This window comes from Aptenodytes patagonicus, chromosome 12 (genome assembly GCF_965638725.1).
Source record: "Aptenodytes patagonicus chromosome 12, bAptPat1.pri.cur, whole genome shotgun sequence".
NCBI classification, from domain to species: Eukaryota; Metazoa; Chordata; class Aves; order Sphenisciformes; family Spheniscidae; genus Aptenodytes; species Aptenodytes patagonicus.
The window spans coordinates 5,182,718-5,206,517 of NC_134960.1; the positions used below are offsets into that span (position 1 = coordinate 5,182,718).

A 23,800-nucleotide genomic window follows, 5' to 3' on the forward strand; every position below is an offset into this window, starting at 1 on the left:
GCCCAGGATGCTGAGCCTGTGCGACGTGCTCCACTTGTCTGTCCTTTCTGTGGCCGTACGAACAGGAGCAACGTTAGGCAAATAGTATGTCCCGGGCATCTGGGGCACCTGCAGCAGATTCTCAGTTACATCTGCATTCCCAGTGACAGGTGCTGTCAGGGCTAGGATCCGACAGTATTTACCCTATATATTGTAATTAGAATCACAATGAAGAAATACATGGCTATGTCATTACTGAGCGAGCTGCCAGTCTTCATCCCAGCATGTGTAGTTAACGCATCAAATATTGTCATAGAATCATAGAATCATAGAATCATTGAGGTTGGAAAAGACCTCTAAGATCATCGAGTCCAACCGTCAACCCAACACCACCATGCCCACTAAACCATGTCCCTCAGCGCCTCATCTACACGTCTTTTAAAAACCTCCAGGGATGGGGACTCAACCACTTCCCTGGGCAGCCTGTTCCAATGTTTCACCACTCTTTCAGTAAAGAAATTTTTCCTTACATCCAATCTAAACCTCCCCTGCCGCAACTTGAGGCCATTTCCTCTCGTCCTATTGCTTGTTACTTGGGAGAAGAGACCGACCCCCACCTCGCTACAACCTCCTTTCAGGGAGTTGTAGAGAGCGATGAGGTCTCCCCTCAGCCTCCTTTTCTCCAGACTGAACAGTCCCAGTTCCCTCAGCCGCTCCTCATCAGACTTGTTCTCTTGTCAGTGTGCACTAAGCCCATCTCTGCTGTCGGGAGCATTTATTGTTGCGGTGTTCCTGTCTGCTCTCCTCCACTGGCAGGGGAGTATTAGCTGATCTCAGCAGGGACCGGCTGAGGGTATCTGCTGGTGGAAGGAGTAGCTTCCTAAGCCGCTGCCTCACCTGTAGCCGACTGGCTGCCAGAGGGAGTTTCAGCTCAGCAGAAGGACACAGAGGTGCGCATCACTTGACACCAGCCGGGAGGCAGTTCATCTGGCTGCTCCGTACCCATGCTCCTGAAGGCCAGCAGCTGCCTGCACGCCTGAGCGCTGCCGTCCTCTGTCTCACCCCGCTGCTGCCTTACTTGGCTGCATTTTAAGCAAACGCGTGAGTTCCTTGTGTCAGGATGCAAAGCTCTTCAAGGCATTAATGTGGTCTGGAGGCTGTACTAAGCTGTCCACATAGACATTCATTAGTCAAATACACACCCTTGTGTAAAAGATCACAGTAATTTAATCGACAATATTACTTATGTGCAGGTTAGATCAAAACCTGGCTGCCAAAAGTTGAAAGCCAGTATAAAGACAGAGATACGCCGTTTTATTACATCATTTAAAAATATCTAGATTCTACTCTAGCAGGGACTACAGGCTGGAGACTGACAGACAAGAATAAAATAGCTGGAAATAAATTTTATGTAGCTATTTTCTTTCTCTCTCAAATGTGCATGCTTATGCAAAACACATTGCTGTAGATGCACTGACAATAAAGAGGGAATCATATGAGTAGTGGGTTCTCAGGGGAACACTTTCGCCGAAACACACTCTGCAATAATTTCCCACATCTTAGTTGAATAAATTAATTTATGAATTTTCCATTAATATGTTCAATCGTTTCTCCTCTCATATATTTTATTGATCTCTATATAAATTTAGCAACAAATAACAGAGCTGCTTTTCCATTTGCAGTAAAATAGTTTAGAGATGTTTATGTGGGCCTTGGGGTTCATAGTAAACAAATGCAGTTCAAACACCGGGGAGGTAGCAGAGAAACATGAAGCTTGGCAGGACCCAGAGAGTTCTACTAGGAGAAAAGCTCAGCAGACTCTCAAGGTGTATCCAATCATACCACCAGTGAGATGGGTGCCCTGAAATCAGGGGGACCAGCCCCAAACTGTGGGACTGCTCCCAGCGAGTCCTGTGTAGAATCACTGCAAGGAGCTTCATGGCTCGTGTCTGCAAAAATTGTAATGTCCCTTTGGTGTGAAAGACTGATAGGTTGTATCATTCCCTCGTTTAATATGTTTTGTCCTGTACTGTGTATCTTTTTATTTTCGTGTGAGAAGGAGATGAGGATGGCAAAAGGAAAGAGGGCATTTGGGTTTTCTCCACAAAAATAGAAATGCAGCGTTTATGGTCTGGAGAAAGCCAGCCAGCTCCTTCTAGACTGTAGATCCAGTGGCAGAGTAGTCCGAAAACTTCATCTTCTGTGGCCACTCTGCCTCTGAATATCACTGAGTTTGGCTTAGGCAATGTCATTAAATCCAAAGTTGAGCTACTTGTGTAGGTTATTACTGTGAGCACACCGTCACGTGGAAAGTATGATATCGCCACGTTTTTCTTTAGGGAAGGGAAAAACAGTTACATACAGTGATTAGGTGTTGAAAAGTAATCAGTATTATCCTAATTTAATATTTAAAATGACGGAGTTGTTTCATCTTCCTCCCCCAACACCAAGCTGCCACCCCAGTTCTATACGTATACAAACTAAGATCCCAAACAAGTATGGTGGGAATATAAGGTGGTTAATCATAGGTGTAAATTTACTCGCGTGTGACTGCACCGTTGTGATCTTCAAGTTTAGCTCTCCTTCTTGCCCTGCACACTCAGATGATAGAGACAGCCCTTTTTAAGCAGTTTGTTTTTTGGTTTATTTTGAGCTTTTTGGTTGTCATTTTTATCAATCATAAGGAAAGCTGAGGAAAAACTTGCCTTGCTGTTTCCAAGTGTAAAGCTCGCTCTTTCTTAACTGCACATAACAACTGTCTTGAAATAGGCCTCACCATCTTAAAGGTGGTATTTGAAGTATAATTGCTAATGCTTAGGTACATAATTTACATTTATTATGCATAATAAAATACGTAACTAATTGATGTTCTGTAAGGGATTAAATTATCAACTCCAGCTGCAGGAAGAAGATTTATGCCTGTGTTCTCAATAACATATTGACTATCAGAATACGCTGCAGAAAGAGTCGTTGCTTTCAGGACTGTGCGCTCAGAGAGTGTTCTCTTTCCTCCTGTTCTCCTCTCCTTCTGATGTGCTTTCTCTTGTGTTTGTGTTCTGTCCAAACAGCATAGATTAAGCAAGTGTATTTATGGAGCAAACAGATGAAAAATAAGTACTTTTATTCCCTTCAGTCTTGCAAGAAATTAGTGTAAAGCGCAAGCTAAGCTTGCACGTGTCTGTGTGTGGCCGTGCATTTTCTAAATCGGAAGGGCAGAACATCACACAGAGCGTGCGACCACCAGGGTGCATTGAAGTTCAGAATGGCTGAGAGATAATGTCAACAGAATGGGATGTAGGCACAGGATAATGGTCTCCTGCTGCTAGATTAAAGCCTGGGTAAAGATGAGCCCTTTTAACAAAAACAAACAGAGGCAAAGCCAAGACATTTGCAGTAATTTCAAAGCAGGAGGCATTTATCTTGTAACAACATCCTGTTCTGTTCTCTTGGCTTCCACTGCACCAAAACAACAGAAGATGATGCTGTGATTTTCGTCAGTGGCTGTTGCTGTATGAGCTCCGGTTGCCCACTGCATCCTCGTTGGGTGACACCATGGTCTTACGCCGTGTGTCCTTTGGCCTTCAAAAAAGTTGCACGTTTCCAAACACGTTGTGCCACACTGTGTAAGCATGCTGGCCTGCTTTTAAACGAAAAAGAATTAATCTATAATAAAACTCAGACTTATCAAAGGGATTTTACAGCCCAACGTTTCCAGTTTCCCCTGGCAGGAGGCAGTCTCTGCAGGGAGGAGCGCCAGCCTCCGCGCTGCGGGCAAAACTCCCCCTTACATTAAAAGCCCTCAGATTCTGATCGGGTAAAATCAGTGCTTCAGGAAGACAAAAAATGGGATTGAATTCAGTTCATTAGGTATCAAGCCAAAGAGAACGCTTCGCACATTTTTGTTCCTGCTTCTGTGCACTCTTTTCTTTTACTCCATTTTATCAGTACATTAGTCCAGTCTCCAGCAACCAGGCTGCTGGGCAGAGCCTGGGGAAAATACCCTTGGGGCAGTAACTGCAGAGAGGACAACTACACAGGCACAAAGCTCTTAGAGGGAAGTCAGCACTAAAATATATGTAATGTAAACAGCAAAGGCTTATGAATAGTCAGTACATTATAAATCAAGGCTTTTTAACTAGCACACTTTTGCAATATTAATTCTCCTGAGTTGTCTCTGCACATGTCCTGCTGTCCTAAATGGTTTGAATGTGGTGATTGTCAAGAGGTGCTGTAAATCCCATCTGCTGAGGTTTTAGGGAAGGGAAAGGAACAAGTAACAATATGCAGATATAGGGAACTTATACTGTACTGCTCATAGTTTAATCTTCACTCTTCAGTTTTACGATTTTGTTATATTTCTGGAGTTGCTTCTGTGATGAATGGGTATTTTTAGGGATGGTGCTGTTAACTGTCACGGCAATTTTTAGTTATTGGTAGGAGTCATTTAAAATTTCCTCCTTATTGAGAGAAGCTGACGTGTTGAAGGACCAGTCTCATCAGCTGATGAGCTGATTTCTTTCAGTTCTCACTATTGTGAGGATTGGTGTCTCTTCATGGATGTTATTCAGACCAAGCCCATTGCTTGCAGTGGAAGTTGAGAGCTCCCAGCTCCTCAAAAGACCAAACTAATAAGTCCGTAGTGGTAACAGGTGATAGATGGCATGATTTCACACCCAAAACATGGTAATGCAGCATAGGAAACACATGGGATTCTGGAGGTTTGTATTTTCTGCCCAGCTTTGCCACTGATCTCTTAGGTGACCTGGAAGAAATTGTTTCAACTTTCTGTGCTGCAGATTCCACATATTTAAGCAGGGAATAATAACAACGCTTTACGAGGCACGTTTAGAAGTGCCATGCAAAACTCTGCGTAGGGAGTAGCTATTATTGTTGTTATCTATAATAATAAAAACAATGGCATTTTCAATAGAGACTGAAGTTTTGCAATCTGTCCAATGCCATTACTGCTAAATGCAATTTCTCATTTAATCCACAGCTGCTGCTTTTATATCTTGTCCTAATTCAAAACGTATTCTTGCCTTTTTTATGGTTCTAGTGCAAGTTGGAGTTTCACGCATGTACTTCTGGCAAAACCATCACAGCTCAATGCGAAGGGCCCTGCCCCTGCCTTCCAGGACCTGAAAGTTCAAAACACAAGGTGGAGAAGACTGGTGAGTTGAGCTGGTAATGGAATTAGAGCAGATTAATTGGTTCCTGCTATGTTCTCAGAGAAATGTAAGAAAGACATTTCTTAACTAGCAGATTTTATATGTAACGCTTTCTGAGAAAAAGCTAAGGTACAACTAATCCTTTTCTAAACATGTAGTGCTTTCCCACATCTTAATGGCTGCAAAACTAACACCCACTTGATAGAGTCTCATAGGAAAACTGAGTTCTGGCTAATGATTCGCACTTTTGAGTGAAAATATTTTGAATGAAAATATTGAATCATCATAAAAGAAGATAGAAAAGAAAAAAATACTACTTGGTGGTTCATTACTTTGTAAGTAAAAAAAAAAAAATCAGTAGCCTGTGTGTTAACCAAAAAGTCATTTAAAGTCACACATACATATTACATGGGATCTGAATGATCATTTTTATCCTTATTGTTATTAATGTTATCATTAGAAGTCAAATAAATATATATATATATATGTACGTATCTGTATTTATATATGAAACTGTTTCAACTACAAACTCATTGCAAATAACGTTATATAAAACTGAAGGTTGAAGTCTCGGCACAAATGGCCGTTTTCCCTGCCAGTTCTCTGCTGGGTTCTCTATTTAGGTCTGCAATCCCAGTGAGCTGATTCACTCCGCCAGGTTTTTTCCAAGGAAGTAAGCACAAGCTGCCTTGGAATGACCTCATCCAAAGGGAATTAGTTCTTGCAAAAAAAAGACTGACTAAAAGCAAAACTCCAGCAGCAGGGCCAGTGCCACAGCCAGGTTCTGTCTGAGAGGTTCCACCCTGCTATGGGGAAAGCCCTTTGGAAGGGAAAAGAGTTGTTACTTGTGGTTGCGGTTTCCTGATGTGGGTGCAGATGTGCTGGTGAGAGCATCTGTGGCAAAGTGAATGCTAAGCCTGTTTTTAAGTGCAGTGTTGTCTGCTCTCTCTTAGGAGGAGTGCTAAGAGGGTTAACTCACTGACAGCTGCTGGGCTCCTGTCTATATTAGTAGCTCACAAAGCCAAAGCAGTGACTTACGCAGGGTTTGCTCTGTCGTGTTAAGCAGTGAAATGTGTTTATTTGCCTTGTGCATCACATGGAGTACCAACAAGATGAAGCTTTAGCGATGGTCCGTTGTTAAATATTTGAGAACCTCTCTTCGCTCTTACTCCTCCCCACTATGGACACGTTCCAAGAGTAGCAGACACCGAAACAGAAACGAAAGTATAAACAACGCTTCCTTTGGTTAGTTCAGGCCCTGTCGCTTCAGCTGAACACACTGATGATCCTGCTGGTGGTGGTCCACACACTGTAGTCTCTAGCACAGCACCAGTTGTCACATGAAGCCTCCATCGGCTTTCTAGAACAAGAAGTGATTCCCCAGCCTAGATTTTGAAAATTCAGGTTTATTCCATTTTTTGCAAATCATGGACATTTTTCTGCATAGCTATCAAACTTAGATGAAGCATTTTAGATGGCAAGGTTCTGAAATCAATATATAACTGTAATATTGATTTATGTGGCTTGATTCTTTTGGTTACAATATACCCGCTGATAAATTGCCTTATTCATATTTTCTGTTTCTTGTAGTCAGGCACAAACATACACTTTTCTTCTCATAAGCTGCTCCCTATATGCCCTCTTTGTTGCCCTTATCAGAGAGAGCATCAGGTTAATAAATCTTCAGTGACATTTTAAGCTTACAATTTCATTCACACAAGAGAAAAAAGATTCTAATAACCCTTATCTTGATAAATGCAATTTGGCAGGATGTATGTATTCTGAAACCCAGGCTTTTGTTTTGCTGGACACAAAACTTCAACTCCAGCCAACAAAGCATTCATTTAATGGATTGGGTGATCTGCGGAGCAACTTTCCTGAAGGCTTTTTCAAGAGGCCAAGCTTGAGCTAACAGTACTTCTGCCATTGCCCTGGTGACAAGGATATTAAATGCCTCAATTCTGCCATCTTCAGTGTGGCATGAAGAGAGTGCTCTGCCTCCTTGGAGGAGCACAGTCACCTGGGAAATAAGGGAAATAATTGCCAGGTGTGTATGGAAACATTCAAAACACCAAAGACACCAGTCATCTCCTGCATCAAGTGTATGCAAAGAAACTGCTCGTGAGCCTGATTATAGTGTCATAAGCAAGGTACTTGTACAGGCATGGGAGTGATTGTGTGTGTGCATATATATGTATATGTGAAAAAATAATAGCAGTATAATAGTTTGCTTTATCACTGTCTGTTTCTTTCTGGGGTTAGGTGCTGAAATCTCATGTTTGCCAGAATTTGGCCCTTGGTGGTCTGATGCAGTTTTTGGGGCACAGCCACGGTGCGGGCAGTGCCTGCTGCTGTGCATTTGCCTGTGCCTGTCTGAGCAATATCCAGCTCCTCAGGGGCAAAAAGATCCTGCGCCAGGGGTAAATAAATAAGGATGGTATACCCATGGGATTCATAAATGATAGCATCATTTGAATTAAAGTTTATACAGTGCTTTTTAGTAACAGTTTCTGTATCACCATGTTTTGGGGCAACAGGCTAAAAAGCAGCCTCCCTCCTAAACTCTCTTGAGCTCCAAAAATAAGCCAGTAGCAAGTCCACTGTTGCCGGCGCAGTGTTGGTCACAGGAGTTGGCTTTTCTTTTTAGAATCTGGCTTTGCTCACCTGCAACCAATCAATCTGTGGATCTTCCCTGCACATTCAGCAAGCGAAATAGCAGCAGCTTCTGGCCTCCTGTTTACAAATTTAGGGATCCAACCACTCTGTTAGGGAGCAAAGCTCCATGGACTTCATTAGAGAAATGCCCACAAAAGGATTTGGTATTGAGACTCAAATAATCAATAGCAAAGGGGCTTTCTAACTTGATTTATCTTAAATTTTCTTCTGGATCTTTGAACATGCCAGTTAAAGACATCCTTTAACTTACCTCCTCGGTCTCCTTTCTTCAGACGTTGTCTTCAGCTGACCCCCTGAGTGAAATGGAGTCTCAAACTCAATATTTCAGCGTTTGTCAGTCTTTTAACAAAGAGCTCCCGGAAGTTTCCATGAGAAAACATGAGTAAATTCTAAATACCAGTACAAATTTTACCCAGGTGCAATTAGCAGCATCTGAAGGGGGATTTGGTACTGTGTGTGCCTGCCCTTTACAGCCTGGAAGCCAGCCAGCTTTCTTCAGGTTTATGGGAGAATTATGAATTCTAATTGCTGACCACAACAAATTTCCATAGCACTGCCTTTCATAAGCTTACCTTATTTGCTCAACAGTTAGTGTCACCTGGCTTTGGAGAAATAAGCCCTGAATAGTATTTAAGGTGACATGTGTGAGATGTACAAGGCAATCACATGGCAGAACGTGGCGGTCCCCTGAAGCCTGGTCATGGCAGCACTCGAGTGATGTCCCCTTCATCAAATCTCCAGACCTCTCAGTCTGGAGCTTCTGACTAGCATTTTGGTGACTTGGTACCTTAGTGTTTTCTCTAGTCTTCACACAAATTTGTTTTATTTTCCTCATATAGTACTATAGTATCATTAATATTGCTGAATTGGTGTAAAAATCAGTAGTTTGATTTCTCATATAAAAATTTGTGTAAAAGAATTGTGTGGACAGTTGGGACTCTGTTTCTGCTCCTTATTTAGTTGCCAGGTTTGTGAAATCCATTCAAATACAGCATAATCTCAAGTAGAATATGATAGAGAGCTAAACCTCATGCCTCATACAGACATGTCAGTGGAAAAATACTAAGGAGAATTGTGCAAATGCTTCCAGCAAAATGGAAATGCAGCTCCTAGAGCTACTGCATAAACTGTTTTATGCCTATTATACAACAAGGTTAAATGTATGTGGTTGTGAACTTCCAATTTGAAGACAGTTTACATTAATCTTTACACATTCATTCAATCATATTAAAATATTATTCCATAATAAATTACTTTCAGAAATTAAAAATGTAAAGGAACATTTAATTTCCAGAGTACTGTAATTCTAAATGTCATGACCTTTTTTAATACGCTTGTGAATAAAATTGGCAGCAGCATCAAAGAAAAGCAATCTAAGTGTATGTGCTCAGAAGTAACAATTGACTGCACTGTCTGAGTCATATTCCTTCCTCTTCCCTGGGCTCCTTCGAAAACATCTCTGCTTTGAGGATGAAAATCAAGACTAATAATCACATTAAAAATTGGAATTCCTTTTATAGTGCTAACTTATTATGGAGATGTTAATAAAATAACACAAATGCTAGCAAAAGAAAACTACACCAGAATTATTATCTTTAATGGCAAATAACAACAAAATAATCTTTCTACCATAAAGTTAAATCTTTGAAGAGATGGCAGGATCGTGTTCTTCATTTTCTTAAATGGAATGTTGAGTCAGAGTCTGAGAGGTAGAAAACAGGACTCTGAGGGTACTAATGGAAGATTTTGGAAAAGAAGACAAGCCCTAATGCTTTCTCTCTCTCTCTCTTTTTTTTTTTTTTTGAGGCCCATTTAGATTCCTTTGGTTTATCAAAACACTCAATATGCTTCATTATTCACAGCAGTATCCCAGCTTTACAATATGCTTCCATGATAGCCGCTGATTTTCAACTCGCCTACCCAGAGACAAAGGCTGAGCTGTAATCTGCCCTGAGGTTAGCTGCCCTTTCAGAGCGTATGTGCCCTTTTATCTAATACTATAAAATGAATAAGGCTATAATTTCAACAAAAGAAAAGGACTGTAAACTGACTCTTAGTGGCACCTAAGTGACAGAAGTTACTTAAGACACAAAGTCCTGTCTGCTGGTGGTTTTCAGGTACCTCTTTCCAAAAGCTCTGCAATATTAACTAGAGTCCTCATCCACTTTAACTTATTTTGATGCTGGCTGGAGCTTCTAAAACCCCTCAATAAACAAAGGACTTCAGACAAGAAACAACCGGGTTTAGTTCTTCAGAACCTACTGGCAAGGGAAGAGATTTTCCCTTGAATGTGCAGTTCGTTCTATCAAAAAGACAACATTGTGCAACGATCGGGGCATCTCTTGGCAAATGTGGATTCGTAGTTGCAATAATGTGGTTCTGTTGGCTTCCCCCATACCTGTGCGACTCCTGTTTGTTACACGTGCTAGCGGTGTAGTAGCTCAGGCAGGATGGCAAATGTTTAACAGGGTGTCAGGGCTCTTTCTGACTGTACCCTCTTTTTGTGTTTTCTAAGAAGCTGAGTGCTATGCTCCCAGCATACTGGTCTTCATTTGTTGCCATCAGGGCCGCAGAGCCACTGGAGCCTGAACAGATGCAGTAATTCAAAGTAGGTTTATCTCTATCTGTGCATTGTGTCTTTTTGACCTTGCAGAAATGCCCAAGGCAACTTCTAAGAAACTGCTATTATCTTGATAAGGGAAATGTAAGGTCAATAGGCAGAAGAAAATATATTCGATTATACTGAGCGTTGTTTAAATTTCTAAAGGGAACCAAGAGAAGATTTTGAAGTTACAGGAATAGGTCTTGGCAAGCTCCACCAAGAATGTACCTTGTTTAGGGTATAGTTTAGGATAGGAATTGTAGCATTTACCTACCAGCCCTATTGGGTGTGATGGATGAGAAGGTCTAATGTTGCATTCCTTTATAAAAAGAGCACTCAGTGCATGAAGATCATTTGGAGAAATCACAAGTCTTGTTTCCCAAATGAGTTGTATCGCTGCTTGTGCCTGAATGACTGACAACTAAAAGAATTTAAAGTCTTGGAACTAAGTCTTTCCTTTGAAATCCACTTTCAGCAAATATTTCAGTTTCAAATTGCTATTCACAAGTTTCCATGACTGCAGAGTACATCATTTTAAAGTTTATGAAGATGAAGTATGAGTCATGAACATGGTTGAGTTGAAATTGGTTCCTGGGTTTGATTTGCCAGGAAATTTTTCCTTTTGTGGCTTTAGCTTTGAAAAAAGACGACTTCTGACACTGAATTTCCAGGTAGATTTTTAAATTACCTATTTGAGTCTCAAACGCTGGGAATGGTAAAACAAAAACGTTCTAAAGTGAAGATTACTGAGAGTTTCAAAGCTTCACTATTTCTCATTAACACTAGGAGGGTTGTTTTTCCTGTTTTACAGAGGAGAAATTATGTTTGTTCAAATCAAAGAGTAACTTTCAGTGCAGGGCAGATATAAGGACGTGGAACACAGTGATGTGTGTTCGACACTGACATGTTCCTTCTCTGGACTTCATCAGTAAAGAGTAGGAATATTAGCTCTAAACTATGCAGGATCTGATATTTTTGCTCCAAAATTTTCTGTATGAATACTGCAATTCAGTCTTTTAATTTGTTACATGATTTAATTACCTTACCCAAGTAAATACGAGTTACATAGTATCTGTAAATAATAATAATAATAATTATTATTACTATTATTATTAGTTATTTTGCCTGCAAGCTTTCATACAAGGAGATCAGTCTTTATTATTCCTTTCCTGAAAGCATGAAAGATTAACTTTTTTCATTTCTGCTAGAAATTGTCTGTGAGTAGTGAAGTGGCTGCACCCAATTAATATTTAATTAAAAGAAAGGGAGAAGCAGGCAAGAACAGATACCTTTGTTCTTCATGGATGGCTATTACCATCACCCACGCTTGTCAGAAGCAAAAGCAAGTAGCTTCAAGACTCAGGCAGCAAAATCGAGTTCTTGCCAGGGTCAGAAGAAAGAGCACAGTAATGGTGGCTGGAGATGTTTTGTTCTGCCGCTTGGCCTCACATGCATCTTCCTTTTATGCACCAGAGAAAAGCAGGAGCTTATGAGGGAAAAGCTGCACATTCTACATATACATATTTCATGGGAAAACGTATATATTCGTAGGAGTGTTACGTTAAATGGAATGCACAATCTGAGAGCCAAATGAATAAAATGTTCACATGCTGAAAAGAAATAGAGCAAAAAAAGCTAATAATGTGAATGAGAACAGATTAATTGATCGATATACAAATGCTAGTTTTTCCTGATACTTTTTTACATTCCTACACCACCTGATATCTTCTCCTATGTCTGTGAAGGAGGTGTGTTTTATCAAGACTCATATGCAGAGCTAGCCTTGGAATAGCTCAGGAAGGATCCGTTAAATGCAAGTTCTTTTACTGCAGTTCAGAAAGATGGTGGTGCCCTTACAGGAGGTTTGATTGAGAGGCCACTGGGCCCAACTCTTTGCCGAAGGAAATGTTGGTGTGATTGTGTGGTCGATACTTAACCACGTCCACAAACTACAGAGGATTTCTTAGCAAAGGTTGGTGTTCGTAACTCGCTACCGGGGTAGGAAGTCCTCCATGTGCTCGGTACATATAAGGCTCCTTCTGGTCCATTTTGAAAATCTGATGATCCTGAAGCATTTATAACCGAGGAATAGATGTTGCTGAATGGGAAACATTAAAACTGCTGCTATTTATATCACTCTGAAATTATATCACTTACATTCCCATCAGATCATACATCTTCTTTGCACTGATTTCTAGGCTAGCTACATATAGTGAGGTGATCAATAGTACTTACTGCTCCTCTTCAAATTCAGTGAAACATCTTTAATCAATGTAATTTAACCTCAAAAACATCCACAATTTTTATGACGACTTTGCTGTGTTGCAGAAGTGAGGTGGAAGGAATTTCCATGGCATACACTTAACAAGTCATCATGCAGAACAGTTTCAGGTACTGCAAAATCCTTGCAGATAAATCACTTGCAGAATCTTCTAGGTTTTTGTTAGCAAATTAGGACAGATCTTGTAAGGCCTTACGATAAGTAGCTATCATACTTTAAAAGTATGGTACTTCCCCAAAGAAGGCAAGGAGGCGACTTGAATCATGTAGATCAACTCAGAAGCCAGATTATTTTGTGAGGCTTCCTTTTAAATATTTTCATGAAAGCGACAAGAATGTAGAAGGAAAAGGCACGGTACCACCTTTACAGCATGCAAAGTATTGCCCCATTCTGTCTCAAAGTCAGCTGATATATATCTACTTTGAGGTGGAAAGGATCTCCAGCTTTCTGTCCTGGTTTCAGCTGGGATAGAGTTAATTTTCTTCCCAGTAGCTGGTACAGTGCTGTGTTTTGGATTTAGGGTGAGAACAATGTTGATAACACACCGATGTTTTAGTTGTTGCTAAGCAGTGCTTACACTAGTCAAGGACTTTTCAGCTTCCCGTGCTCTACCGACTGAGCTAGCCGGGCTAGAGGTGCACAAGAAGCTGGGAGGGGGCACAGCCAAACTGGCCAAAGGGACATTCCATACCATGGGACGTCATGCTCAGTACATAAACTGGGGAAAGCTGGCCGGGGGGGCCGCTGCTCGGGGACTGGCTGGGCATCGGTCGGCGGGTGGTGAGCGATTGTACTGTGCATCACTTGTTTTGTGTATTATTATTATTATCATATTATTATTATTATAATTTTATTTCAATTATTAAACTGTTTTTATCTCAACCCACGAGTTTTCTCACTTTCATTTTTCCGATTCTCTCCCCCATCCCACCGGGGCGGGGGGCGGGGAGCGGGGAGCGAGCGAGCAGCTGTGTGGTGCTCAGTTGCCAGCTGAGGTTAAACCATGACACTTTCATAGGGGTTGCATGCATCAGGATTCACTGTGAAGACCTCGTGTAATGGTCTTTCCTCTTAGTTTGTGCAGCTTTTAATATTCCTTTTTTTGAGGAAAAATTACGGTATCTACATTCCAAAGTTAGCAAAAAACTATTGGGGAAAAAAGAAAGTAAAGAATGCAGAATGTAGCCATCAATAAACAAAAGACATTAGTCATGTCAGGAAGAGAAATGGGAGTAAGGTACTACGCACAGTTAGATCTAAAGTAGACACAAAACTATCATTTTGAACCTATGCATTTTTCTAGGTCCTAGCAAATAATTCTCAATTTCTTTTTGAGAAGCTGCACTTTCTCCTATAGTGATAGCTGAAAATATGCATTTCTTGGCTGTTTTCAGTGTTTGACATTCAAAGAAGTAAATGACTGAATTATCAATTCAAAAACCAGTTTGTGCTGTGAGTTGAGTCTTGTCACTGCAAACACTTGTACTCAGGAGTTACTGCTTGAGTAAGTAGGTCCATTGTCTTTGGTGAATGAGGTAATCTGACTACATTTAAGGATATCAATATTTATAAGACAAGGCCTTTAGCTATTTATAGAATTCATGTGGTATTTTTCCTGTTTGCAGCTACAACTGTGGCTGTATAAATAGCCAACACTTAACGTGAATTGTAAACTTTACAATTGACAAAACAATTCTAAACTTCTTTTTCACAAATATGTGAGCATCATATTTTAGGATGTAGGTGTGAACAGTCATAATGGTATAGTTCAAGGGCTCAAACCTTCACAAGGAAAGAATATAAAGAGATGTCAAACATCATATCAAAAATCACTTTCCAGTTTGAGCAAATACTATTGGATTTTTCACCACCGTTCATTCTGCACATACTGAGGTTTTGAATTATATGTGCGAAGTATTTATACGACAGAAATGAAATGCATATTTTCAGACTGCTGCGTTTTCCATCATAGCTGTGTTGTACAGGAGAATTGCCTGCCCAAAAGGCTTTGTTAGGCTTGAAGAGTAAATTCAGGTTTGAACCTCTGATACCTGAATGTTTTTTTACCAAAGAGTATAAATTAAAATATTTTTTGTACTTTTCAACAATTATACACAGAAAGCACTCGGGTGCACATAGGAAGCCTGCTTTGACATGAACCTGAAAAGGAGAAAGAATTGTCCCCTGTGGAAGTTGTTTTGCATTTTGGTCTGGCTCTAAGGTTTTGGAACTCAGCACAGAAGCATTGATCGTACCAGACCCCAGACAGATAAGAAGTTAGGGACAATACCATCCATTGACTAGCTGTCATTTCTTCGGCATGATCTTCCTTGGATTTGATCAAATGACAGCAGGCTCCAAAATATAACAGGCAAGTTCTGCTTTAGAGGCAAAAATGACAGAAAGGAGGAAAAGGCAGCACTAGAAGCAGCATACTGTTCGCTTTGCTTCTTTCAGGTGCTTGCTGAAACGATGTTGACTGTAGTAGCAACGTGACTGTCAGCAGGACTTGCACTTTTAGTGAATGCATCTCTCTAACAGGGTAACATGCCGATACAATAACGTTGAGCCAGAATTCCTGTCATAATTCTCTGAGGTTGAACCAGGACATGAGACATAACTCTTCATCATTGCTAAATAAAGACTAATCCCAGATGGCAGCGGGAGTCAGGAACTGCATAAAAATAACTGTGTCTTGGTGTAATTATATTAAAAACAGTAGGATTTTTTTAAAATCCTCTTGAAATCTTGTGAAAGAAAACTTTTAAGGCTGTGCAGCTCTGTGGCTGAGGCGGGTCCTTACGTTTTCATAGGCATTTATAGCTGTACTGTTGCCCCAGGCTGATCAGTGGCTATGGGTTTCACCCCTTGCCCAGGAATGGTCACCACCTAAAATGGAAATATTATAAACCAATTGATTTGGTGGGTCTCATCCATAGAACCAGTAGCTGTGGATTCCTTACTTCCACATCAAATTCCGTATGGAGGCTCCAGAGTTGCAGCAGGCAAGGTCTGCTCCAGCGCGGGGCATGCACGAAGCTCTGGAGGAATGAGTTGGGCCGGCGCTGGAGGAGATCTGCCTTGCAGGGACGTGCTCAGCACCGTGGGGTAGCTGGCGAGCCCAAAGCCCAGCAGTCACACAGCTGGTGTGAGCTAGAGAGGAGCTGTTGTTTCTAGCGTGGACAACCCCGTTTCAGGCAGCCGACGCGGCAAACCCAGATCTGAAGTGGGCACGGGTCCCAGGGGCAGCATAGGCGTAACCTGCGTCGCTGAACCCTGCAGATAACTTCCCGCTTTGGTATGCAAAGGATACAAATGCCACCGGCGTGTATAAACCCGCATAACACAGTAAGAGCGCACTCAGGCAGCTTGATGGTAATCAGAGTTTTGTAAACACTTATTAAACAAAATGTTAAAATGGCTATTGATTTTTTTTTTTTTTACCATGAAGAAAAGGTTAGAAAATGACAGATATAGTAAACACTTAGCGCCAGCAAGTAGCAATAATTTTCAGACAAGAAGTAATTTGACTTCGGATTGCCAACAGAAAACTATTGAAGTGGCACACTGTGTTAATAGAAACACTGTCTAGGAACAGCAGGTGTTTGTGTGCTGATAATGATAATTAGAGCACTAAAATATCTCTCATCATAAACAAAAACAAATAAATAAGACTGGTTTCATATAGGTTTTTCTCATGGATATTGATTTTTGCATTTTTTGGAGTATTTCCCTAACAATATAAGAAAAAGTGTGTAAAATCTTCAGAAACCTGACAGTGAAATAAATTGTAGTGCTTATCACTGCAGTGTTAAGCTAAAACATCCCTAGTGTGAAGAAAAAAACCCCAAACCTTTTCAATAAAATACAGTAGAAAATAACACTTTTGAAATTTCAAATACATCTTTTTCTGGTTGTTTGTTTTTTGGGTTTTTTTTTTCCTTTGGTATCCTAAGGACTAAATTCCATCTTTGGTTACTCCAGTATAAATCTGGAGTAGTTCCATCAACAACGTTGAGCTAGTTGCCTTTGGTAAAGTTATTCTGAGTCTAGAATGGTATAAATGCATATAGACTAGAGACTAATTGATCGTTCCAGAGAGTTTGTTACTTTCTATGCAATTCTCAGCATTGTGTCAAATTAGTTCTGATTTTTTCTGTTTCTAATTCCCTGTTTATTAGTGCAGAAGAAGGGAGATGGTATTTGAGATATCACCACCTCATTCCAAATATATATGCTTACATATTTTACAGCTTTCACTGTCCCAACAGGGACATCTCTACATTCATTTTCCTCTGAAGAAACGGATTTTTTTGTAATTCAGTTTAATGGACTGTGTGTAAATAAAAAAAAATGTTATCTCCTTCCTGTAAAGCAGACGTCTCTCCTTAGAGGTGGACTAGAATGAGAATCAGGATCTGCATTTGTGAGTTATTAAAATCTGAACGATTTGGCTCAAGTCCATTTCTGTTGGACAAGAGTCCATCATCCACAGAGAAAACAATAAAATATCCCACAACACAAAAAATACGTGTCAGTATTAGAAAAGCTTCCAGGCAACCAGCATGGGATCTTTCTGTCCCAAATGTTAAAACATACATGTATCTCTTCAGTTAATTTTTCAGATACAGGCTCAAACTCTGAAGACTGGGATTGGTCGCTCAAAATTGCAGTTTAACCTTCCCTGCAGGTGTCCGGCCTCTCTGGAGATCTCCTTGGGACTAGCTTGGACAGTCAGATCTGTATTTGGAACTGAATTACAAAGCCTTAGTCCCCTACAAGCATTCAGACATGCCTTTATAATATTTCTAATTAATAGTAACAGAGAAAGTGGCTAAGCTTGTGTCCAAGCAATGTTTACTGTATGATGATTTTCCAACTTAGTTTTAATTACAATTCTCTAATATTGTGTTCCACTAAGTGAGACAGAATTTCATGGCTAATTGTTTAGAAGGTTATGTTTATGGAAAAACAATTTAGTTTCCTTTATGAGAATGTACTTTATACAATGATATCACTATATTCTTGGATTTAATAAGTTACGGCCTTGGCTCCATCTTGCTTGTCGGAAGGTAATTTTATGTATCATCGTGTCCTATTTCTCAATTTGTTGTCAATGATAGTCAGGGCCTAGGAGTTATCAGGCACAGACAACAGGCAGATTCTTCTATTGTCTAAATTGTAAGTATGGTCTATAACAGCAAGTACTCACTTATCAGGCAATCCCTGTCAACAGGAAAAATGAAAACTGGGCAAAATAAAATCATGTCACAGTCACTTCAGGCAGCGAGCTGCATGTTACAAACGCCTCATTGATCCTCCACAACTGAAACTTCAGGTTCAGGCTTTCAGTTCTTGACAGGGTCGCAAATATTCTTGGAGAGTCTAAGATGCAAAAAAAGTAGAAGGGATGTGATCTTTTGAAAAACACAGTTCCCTGAGTATTTTAGTTGAGACAACCAAAATTAGGCTTCATTTGGGACTGTAAAGTGAGAAAAAAACAGACATTTCTCTGCAACACGATTTTCCAAACAATTACGGTACGTGGTGGTTGATCTCTGTAATATCTCACTGTGAAAAAGGAATGCCTCAGTGTTTCTCAAGCGTAATACATGTTTTGTTAACATTATGGTGCAATTTTCAGGCGTGGTTAAGAAAATAGTTATATATATAGAAGGTGCCTCATTCTGTTTTGTGGTTTTCACCAAGGGATTAATTAGCTTCTGCCTGAGGTATGTTCAGTTGAAATGATACCCAGGAAACACCAGAAACAACTTTGTCTCCAGAAGTCCCAGTGCCGAGGTACCAGCATAGCACTTTTCCCGGTAAGAGCGTAAGGGCCTGAAAATACTGAATTCACAGGGAAGCTCTGCAGACCTTGAGTTTTCTTTGCATGAAACCCAATGTTTATTTCTAGCTGATCCCATCCAGAAAAAGCGAGAACCTACAGTTCCAAAGTCAGGGAGGTTGGTCTGTGTAACGTTGCAAAGCCTTCCCTCGTTTGCAGTCCTTTCTTCTGAGCCTGATGAGCTGGAGAAGCATTGGAAGAAGAGTCTCACAGACGAAGCGCCTTATCTATAAATTACATTGTTAGTGGGCAGCGGAGAATTAGTTTGAGGGAAATTGTCAAAAGCACAAAACTGAGCAATGTTATGAAGTATGCATCATGCTTCCCTTTCATTTTACATATTAACACTGTCATTCCGGACGTTTTAAATAAATAATCTTTCATATCAATCTTCACCTTGTACATTTAAGATTGTTAAATGAAGCTTATATATGAACCACTTTCCTCGATTTAGTAAAATCCCATAAGTAAACAAGAAATTATCAACCAAAAAAACAGATCAGAATTTTTAAAACACAGTTTGTTTTTATTAGCAAATATAATTTTAAAGTGTTTTGATTTTTTCAGATGTATGAGGAGGAAAGACATATAGTGGCTGCTGTATAGCATATACAGTAACTGCATTTGAGAATGCTGTTACCCAGAAGGCAGTGAATAATTAAAATAGATTTTTCAATAAAGAAGCAAGTGAAGGGAGGAAGTGTTATCTGTTCAGTTTACGTTTTTATGAAGTCAAGCTGGTTGCAAAAACACTGGACAGTATTTCACATTTCTTTAAAAAAGTTCCTTTTTGTATTTTCAATTGGATGTCCTTGAGAACTGGAGCAATAGAAATGGGAAGAAGTTCATTAGCACCAAGTGCGTAATTATACACTTGGGGTCTAATAATACGAACATCTGCTTTAATCTAAGAGCTCTTTGGTTAGAAATGTCTAAAGGGGAAAATGACCTTAGTGTGCTAGCTGGTCACAGAAGAACTATGAGCAACTAGGAGCTGGGCAAAAGACGTACATCATCCTCAGGTATGTCAGGAGAGGCATTTCCAGAAATCTTGGTAATATTTTACGGGGCACTAATAAGACCTCTTCTGGAGTCTTCTGTAAGTTTGGATCAGCAGTGTTCATCAGAGATGATTTTAAGATGAAATAGGAGAGAGAGAGAGTTTTTCTTTTTCTCTACCTCAGTCTAGAGCTAAGCCGCTCCTGTCACTGACTTCTTTGTGCTTGGTACGAAGACAAGGTAAAAAGTCCCATCTCCTAAAAGTAACCGGTGCAGCACTATTGAAAACATGCGTTGAAGACGTTAGCCTGGTATAGGTATTTAAATGATAGTATAAATACAGCTTTAAAGCAATTCTTTCAGTATGCATTAAATCGAAAAGAGTATATTTTTGCACATAATTTTATAGATTTTTTTTTTTTTTAAAGTCATATAGTTTAGGGTGTAAAATGAATGAGGAATTTGAGGAAGGGGGAAAGACGACTGCTGCTTGTAAGAGATTTGGAAAATGTGAGCTCATGGCAGCATTTCACACTGTCGAGGTTCTTCTGTTGCAAGGGCAACCTTGCAAACATCTATCCAGTCATGTACCCAGACTGATTTTCTTTCTCTCTTTCTTTTTCTCACTGTCTATTTTAAGACCTGTCTGTTAAACATCACTGGATTCTATTTTTTCATTACCAACACTACCATAGTAAAGGTGATTGAGGACTTTCTGTTCTTGGGCTGCTGTAATTTCCATCACGGTTTTGCAAGGCTGTACAAAGGTGATGTGTTACTGCTGAGTCTTGGGGCACAAGGCATTTGGCTACATTCTTGTGACAAAGAATTCATAAAACAGAATTTATGTGGTGCTTTATGGAACCAGCTGATTAACTGCAGCCCTCAATAAAAGAAAGATGCTGTGTGCAATTGAAGTACAGGTATAAAAGAGTGACAATAAAGAAAAGATGCAAGTGAAAACAATATACTAAGCTTCTGAGAAGCAGATTCATTGGCAGGTCTTTGCATTTCAAAAGAAATTCAGAACCTGCTGATACGTGGTGGTGCTATTTCATGTTGCATGACACCGCTGTTAAGAACAAGGGTTCAGAAATAAACTCCTCCTCCTGACCTTGGGAAACTGAATTACATTAAAGCAGCTTATGTTTTAAGCAAGCCTGGACTTGTGTGTCACACTCTAAGAACTAGTGAAGGCCACAGAGTAGCTCCTGCATTTAACTTACTATTAAGAGAGATTATTTTCTTATTTTATGGAAAAAAGGTAGCAGGTTCCAAACACATTTATGTTTGGTTCGTTGATCGGGGATATTTTTTATCAGCAAATGTCACAGGAAGTTATTATATTTGTGAATATTTACATGTTAAGTTTGTAAATAATCCCCAATAGAATTCCAATTATTATTGGAATTCCAATTTCTGTAATTGGAAATTTTGCAAAAAAACATGAAGAGTTTGAGCTTTCTCAGTATAATGTACGTTTACAACGTGACTGGAAGTGACTGAGGGTTGGTGTGTTTTTTCTTCCCCTCTGTAGTTTGCACAAGATTTTGCTACACATGATCTGAAGGTTTATCTTCAAGCCTGCTCTGATTATTTAGTAACCTCAGAAAGTGTTATAGCATACCCATTGGAAAACCTGAAATGTGTCTGGGTAGATGACCAGTTCTTTGTGGTAGAGTTGCTGTGTATATGAAAGTATTGTATGGCCAACTCTTTTGCTAAGCACTAAAGACAGTGCTTCTCTGGCAACATTGATAGCGAAAAATACTGTGTTTTATTTCTCCTGGTGCTTCAGATATATGAATACGCATTAAATGTGTTATATTTTGTACTGGTGGAATCCCTAAGAAAGGTGTTACATGAATTTAGATTGAAAAGCAGTTATTTTTCAAGTAGGTAGTCAAGGGGGAAGTTCAGAAGCTTATTCCACTGGTATGGCAAGGGATTGAGAGTAGCAAGAAAGTTTTTAGTCATGAAATAATGGAATTATAGTTATCGGTGCAAACTGTGAATATATTATCATGTCATTGCCCAATGTCTCCTAAAGGAGAGTTAACAAATTGGTGCAACCTTTCTTAAAAAGCAGCCATAAATGCAAATATTGTATACTATTATATTGCAGCTTCATATTCTAGATGACAGCAAGACAAATTTCAGCATGCTCAGTGATAGAGCATTTTCCCTGGCAACATTTTGATCAGTATCTTGTCTTACCCTAATTCGGATGTGAGAGAATACCAGTCTCCAAGCTCTTCACAGTCTTAGAGTAATTGTCGTTTGTTTTTGTCCTTCACCTCTTTGCTCTTCTGAAAACAGATTGTATTCCACAGCAGGGTTTCAGTGATGAGAGGTAAAGTAAACCCTCCTCTAGCAACTGGATGCTTTGACTTACTAAAGTCACTGCTGCTTGAAAGAGAAATTGGCTTCCCTTGAGAACGTGTGAGCAATAAAAAAATAAAGCTGCAGATGAGTTTGTCTAAGGGCACATAAAATCCAAATTCCTCACTGTAGACATTTTTGTGAGAAGCAGAAAACTGATTCACTTATTACTAGCGTGGCCATTGTATTTGTTTAAGTAATTTTAGAAGTCCAAAGCCTCTTTAAAAGTGTTTATTTCCCTGAGGAAACAAATGCAGGATTCTGTATTGCAAGTCAAGTATGCCAGCCTCTAACAAGATTACGAGAGTCTTTTCCATGGGTCTGCAGTGTGAAAAATGTCCTTAGCTGTAGGTCCCAATGAATAAGAGGAGAAGAAAGTAGCCAGAAGAGATCCGGCCAGCCAGCTGGTTTTATGGGTAGGTTGTTAGACAGGCTGTAAAGGACTGGTTTCAAATGTAGACTGGTGCTTATAAAGGAGCTGGGTGTCCACGTTCTATTGAAAATACTAGTCTTAATGCTGTAGGGCAAAGCAGTTACAGTATTAGATGCTTTCAGGAAATTTTATTTTAATAGAACAGAATGCCTTGGGCTTCTGCAAATGACTTCTCTTCCTCCTTCAGAATACCCAGATGCAAAGTTAAACTTAATTTGCTTCATTTCACAGATGACTATTTTGAATACATATTCCAGGCATTATAGCAAGGATGAAGAGTGGCATTGATGCCACAATGATTAAGTGCTCTGTAAATGCCTACACAGAGAGATAAGGCACGAGGATAGTCACTCACCAGCTAATTCAGGATAATAAATGAAATGTGAGATGTAATTTGTGTTGTTAATAAGTCTCTTCTTGTGTTAGTAACATGCAAATCTATGCAAAATGATTTGTTTTGCATAAAGAAATTGGGTTGGAAAGATGCCATGTGGCCTAGCTACAGAAAGTCCTTAACAAATTGCGTTTATTGTGCAGTGCTTGCTCCCCCCACATTACTCTTCTCAGATAACCTGTATAATCTTAATATAAGTAAGCAGAGTCTAGGTGTTTGAGTATGTTCTTATTCCAGTTCCTCTTGCTGCCATTAAATACTAACCAACGTGCCTGTTGTGGGCATTTTAACACTTTGTGCCATCGAAACCGTTTATTTGAGTTCTTTAGGCACTTTGCTAATGTTAATGGATTCAACCTCACATTGCCTCTGAGGATTAGGGATTCATTTTTATGCACAGGTAAACAAACGCACCCACAGTTTCTATGGTTCATGTAACACACTTCAGGAAACCTCTAGCAGAGGTTTAAAGCTTTTGCTTTAATTGCTGGACTCAGCTTCCTTCCAAAACAATAATTACTCTCCTCCATAGAAAGACGTTTCAGGTGGAATGCCAGAGGGCTCTCTTCCAATTTCTGCTCAGGCCTTTTTTGTGTAGACACTTACCTTGCTTCAGGGACTGTTGCGTCGTGCACATGCTTTTAATTTCTTTTCAGATTTTGGAGACCAACTTCTCCCTCACTTTTTTAAATGGCTGCCTTCTGCTGAGAAGTGTTAATATCGTTTGCAGAGACCATCTGCCCTCTTGCCAAGTTGGAGTACTTGGGTTCTGTACGTGGCTGTGACGCTTGCCAGCTTTTCCACTTTCAGCAAAGTTTCTTCTCCTCCCTTTCCCCATACATTTCTAAATATAAATTAGGAATAGCAGTCAGCTTTTTGTAAGGCTCTGTCAGCCCTATGGATAAATTCCATGTTTATTCTCTCACTCTCCATTTGATTCCCCACTGACTTTCATATGTGCTTGTCTTCTCTTCTAGCCTTTTTCCCCAAAACCAGTACTGTGCAAATAATTGATTTTTCAGTTTACTGATTGGACTG

At 39.9% G+C, this 23,800-nt stretch overlaps 1 protein-coding gene across 1 annotated transcript in view; it reads left to right on the plus strand.

The window, feature by feature from the left end:
- Positions 1-23,800, plus strand: part of SPOCK1 (SPARC (osteonectin), cwcv and kazal like domains proteoglycan 1) — a 338,727-nt gene that overhangs the window by 265,763 nt on the left and 49,164 nt on the right. Inside the window, exon 6 of the mRNA XM_076349893.1 lies at positions 5,036-5,150. Within this exon, the coding sequence (XP_076206008.1) occupies positions 5,036-5,150 (115 nt within the window). The remainder of the gene's footprint in view (positions 1-5,035; positions 5,151-23,800) is intronic.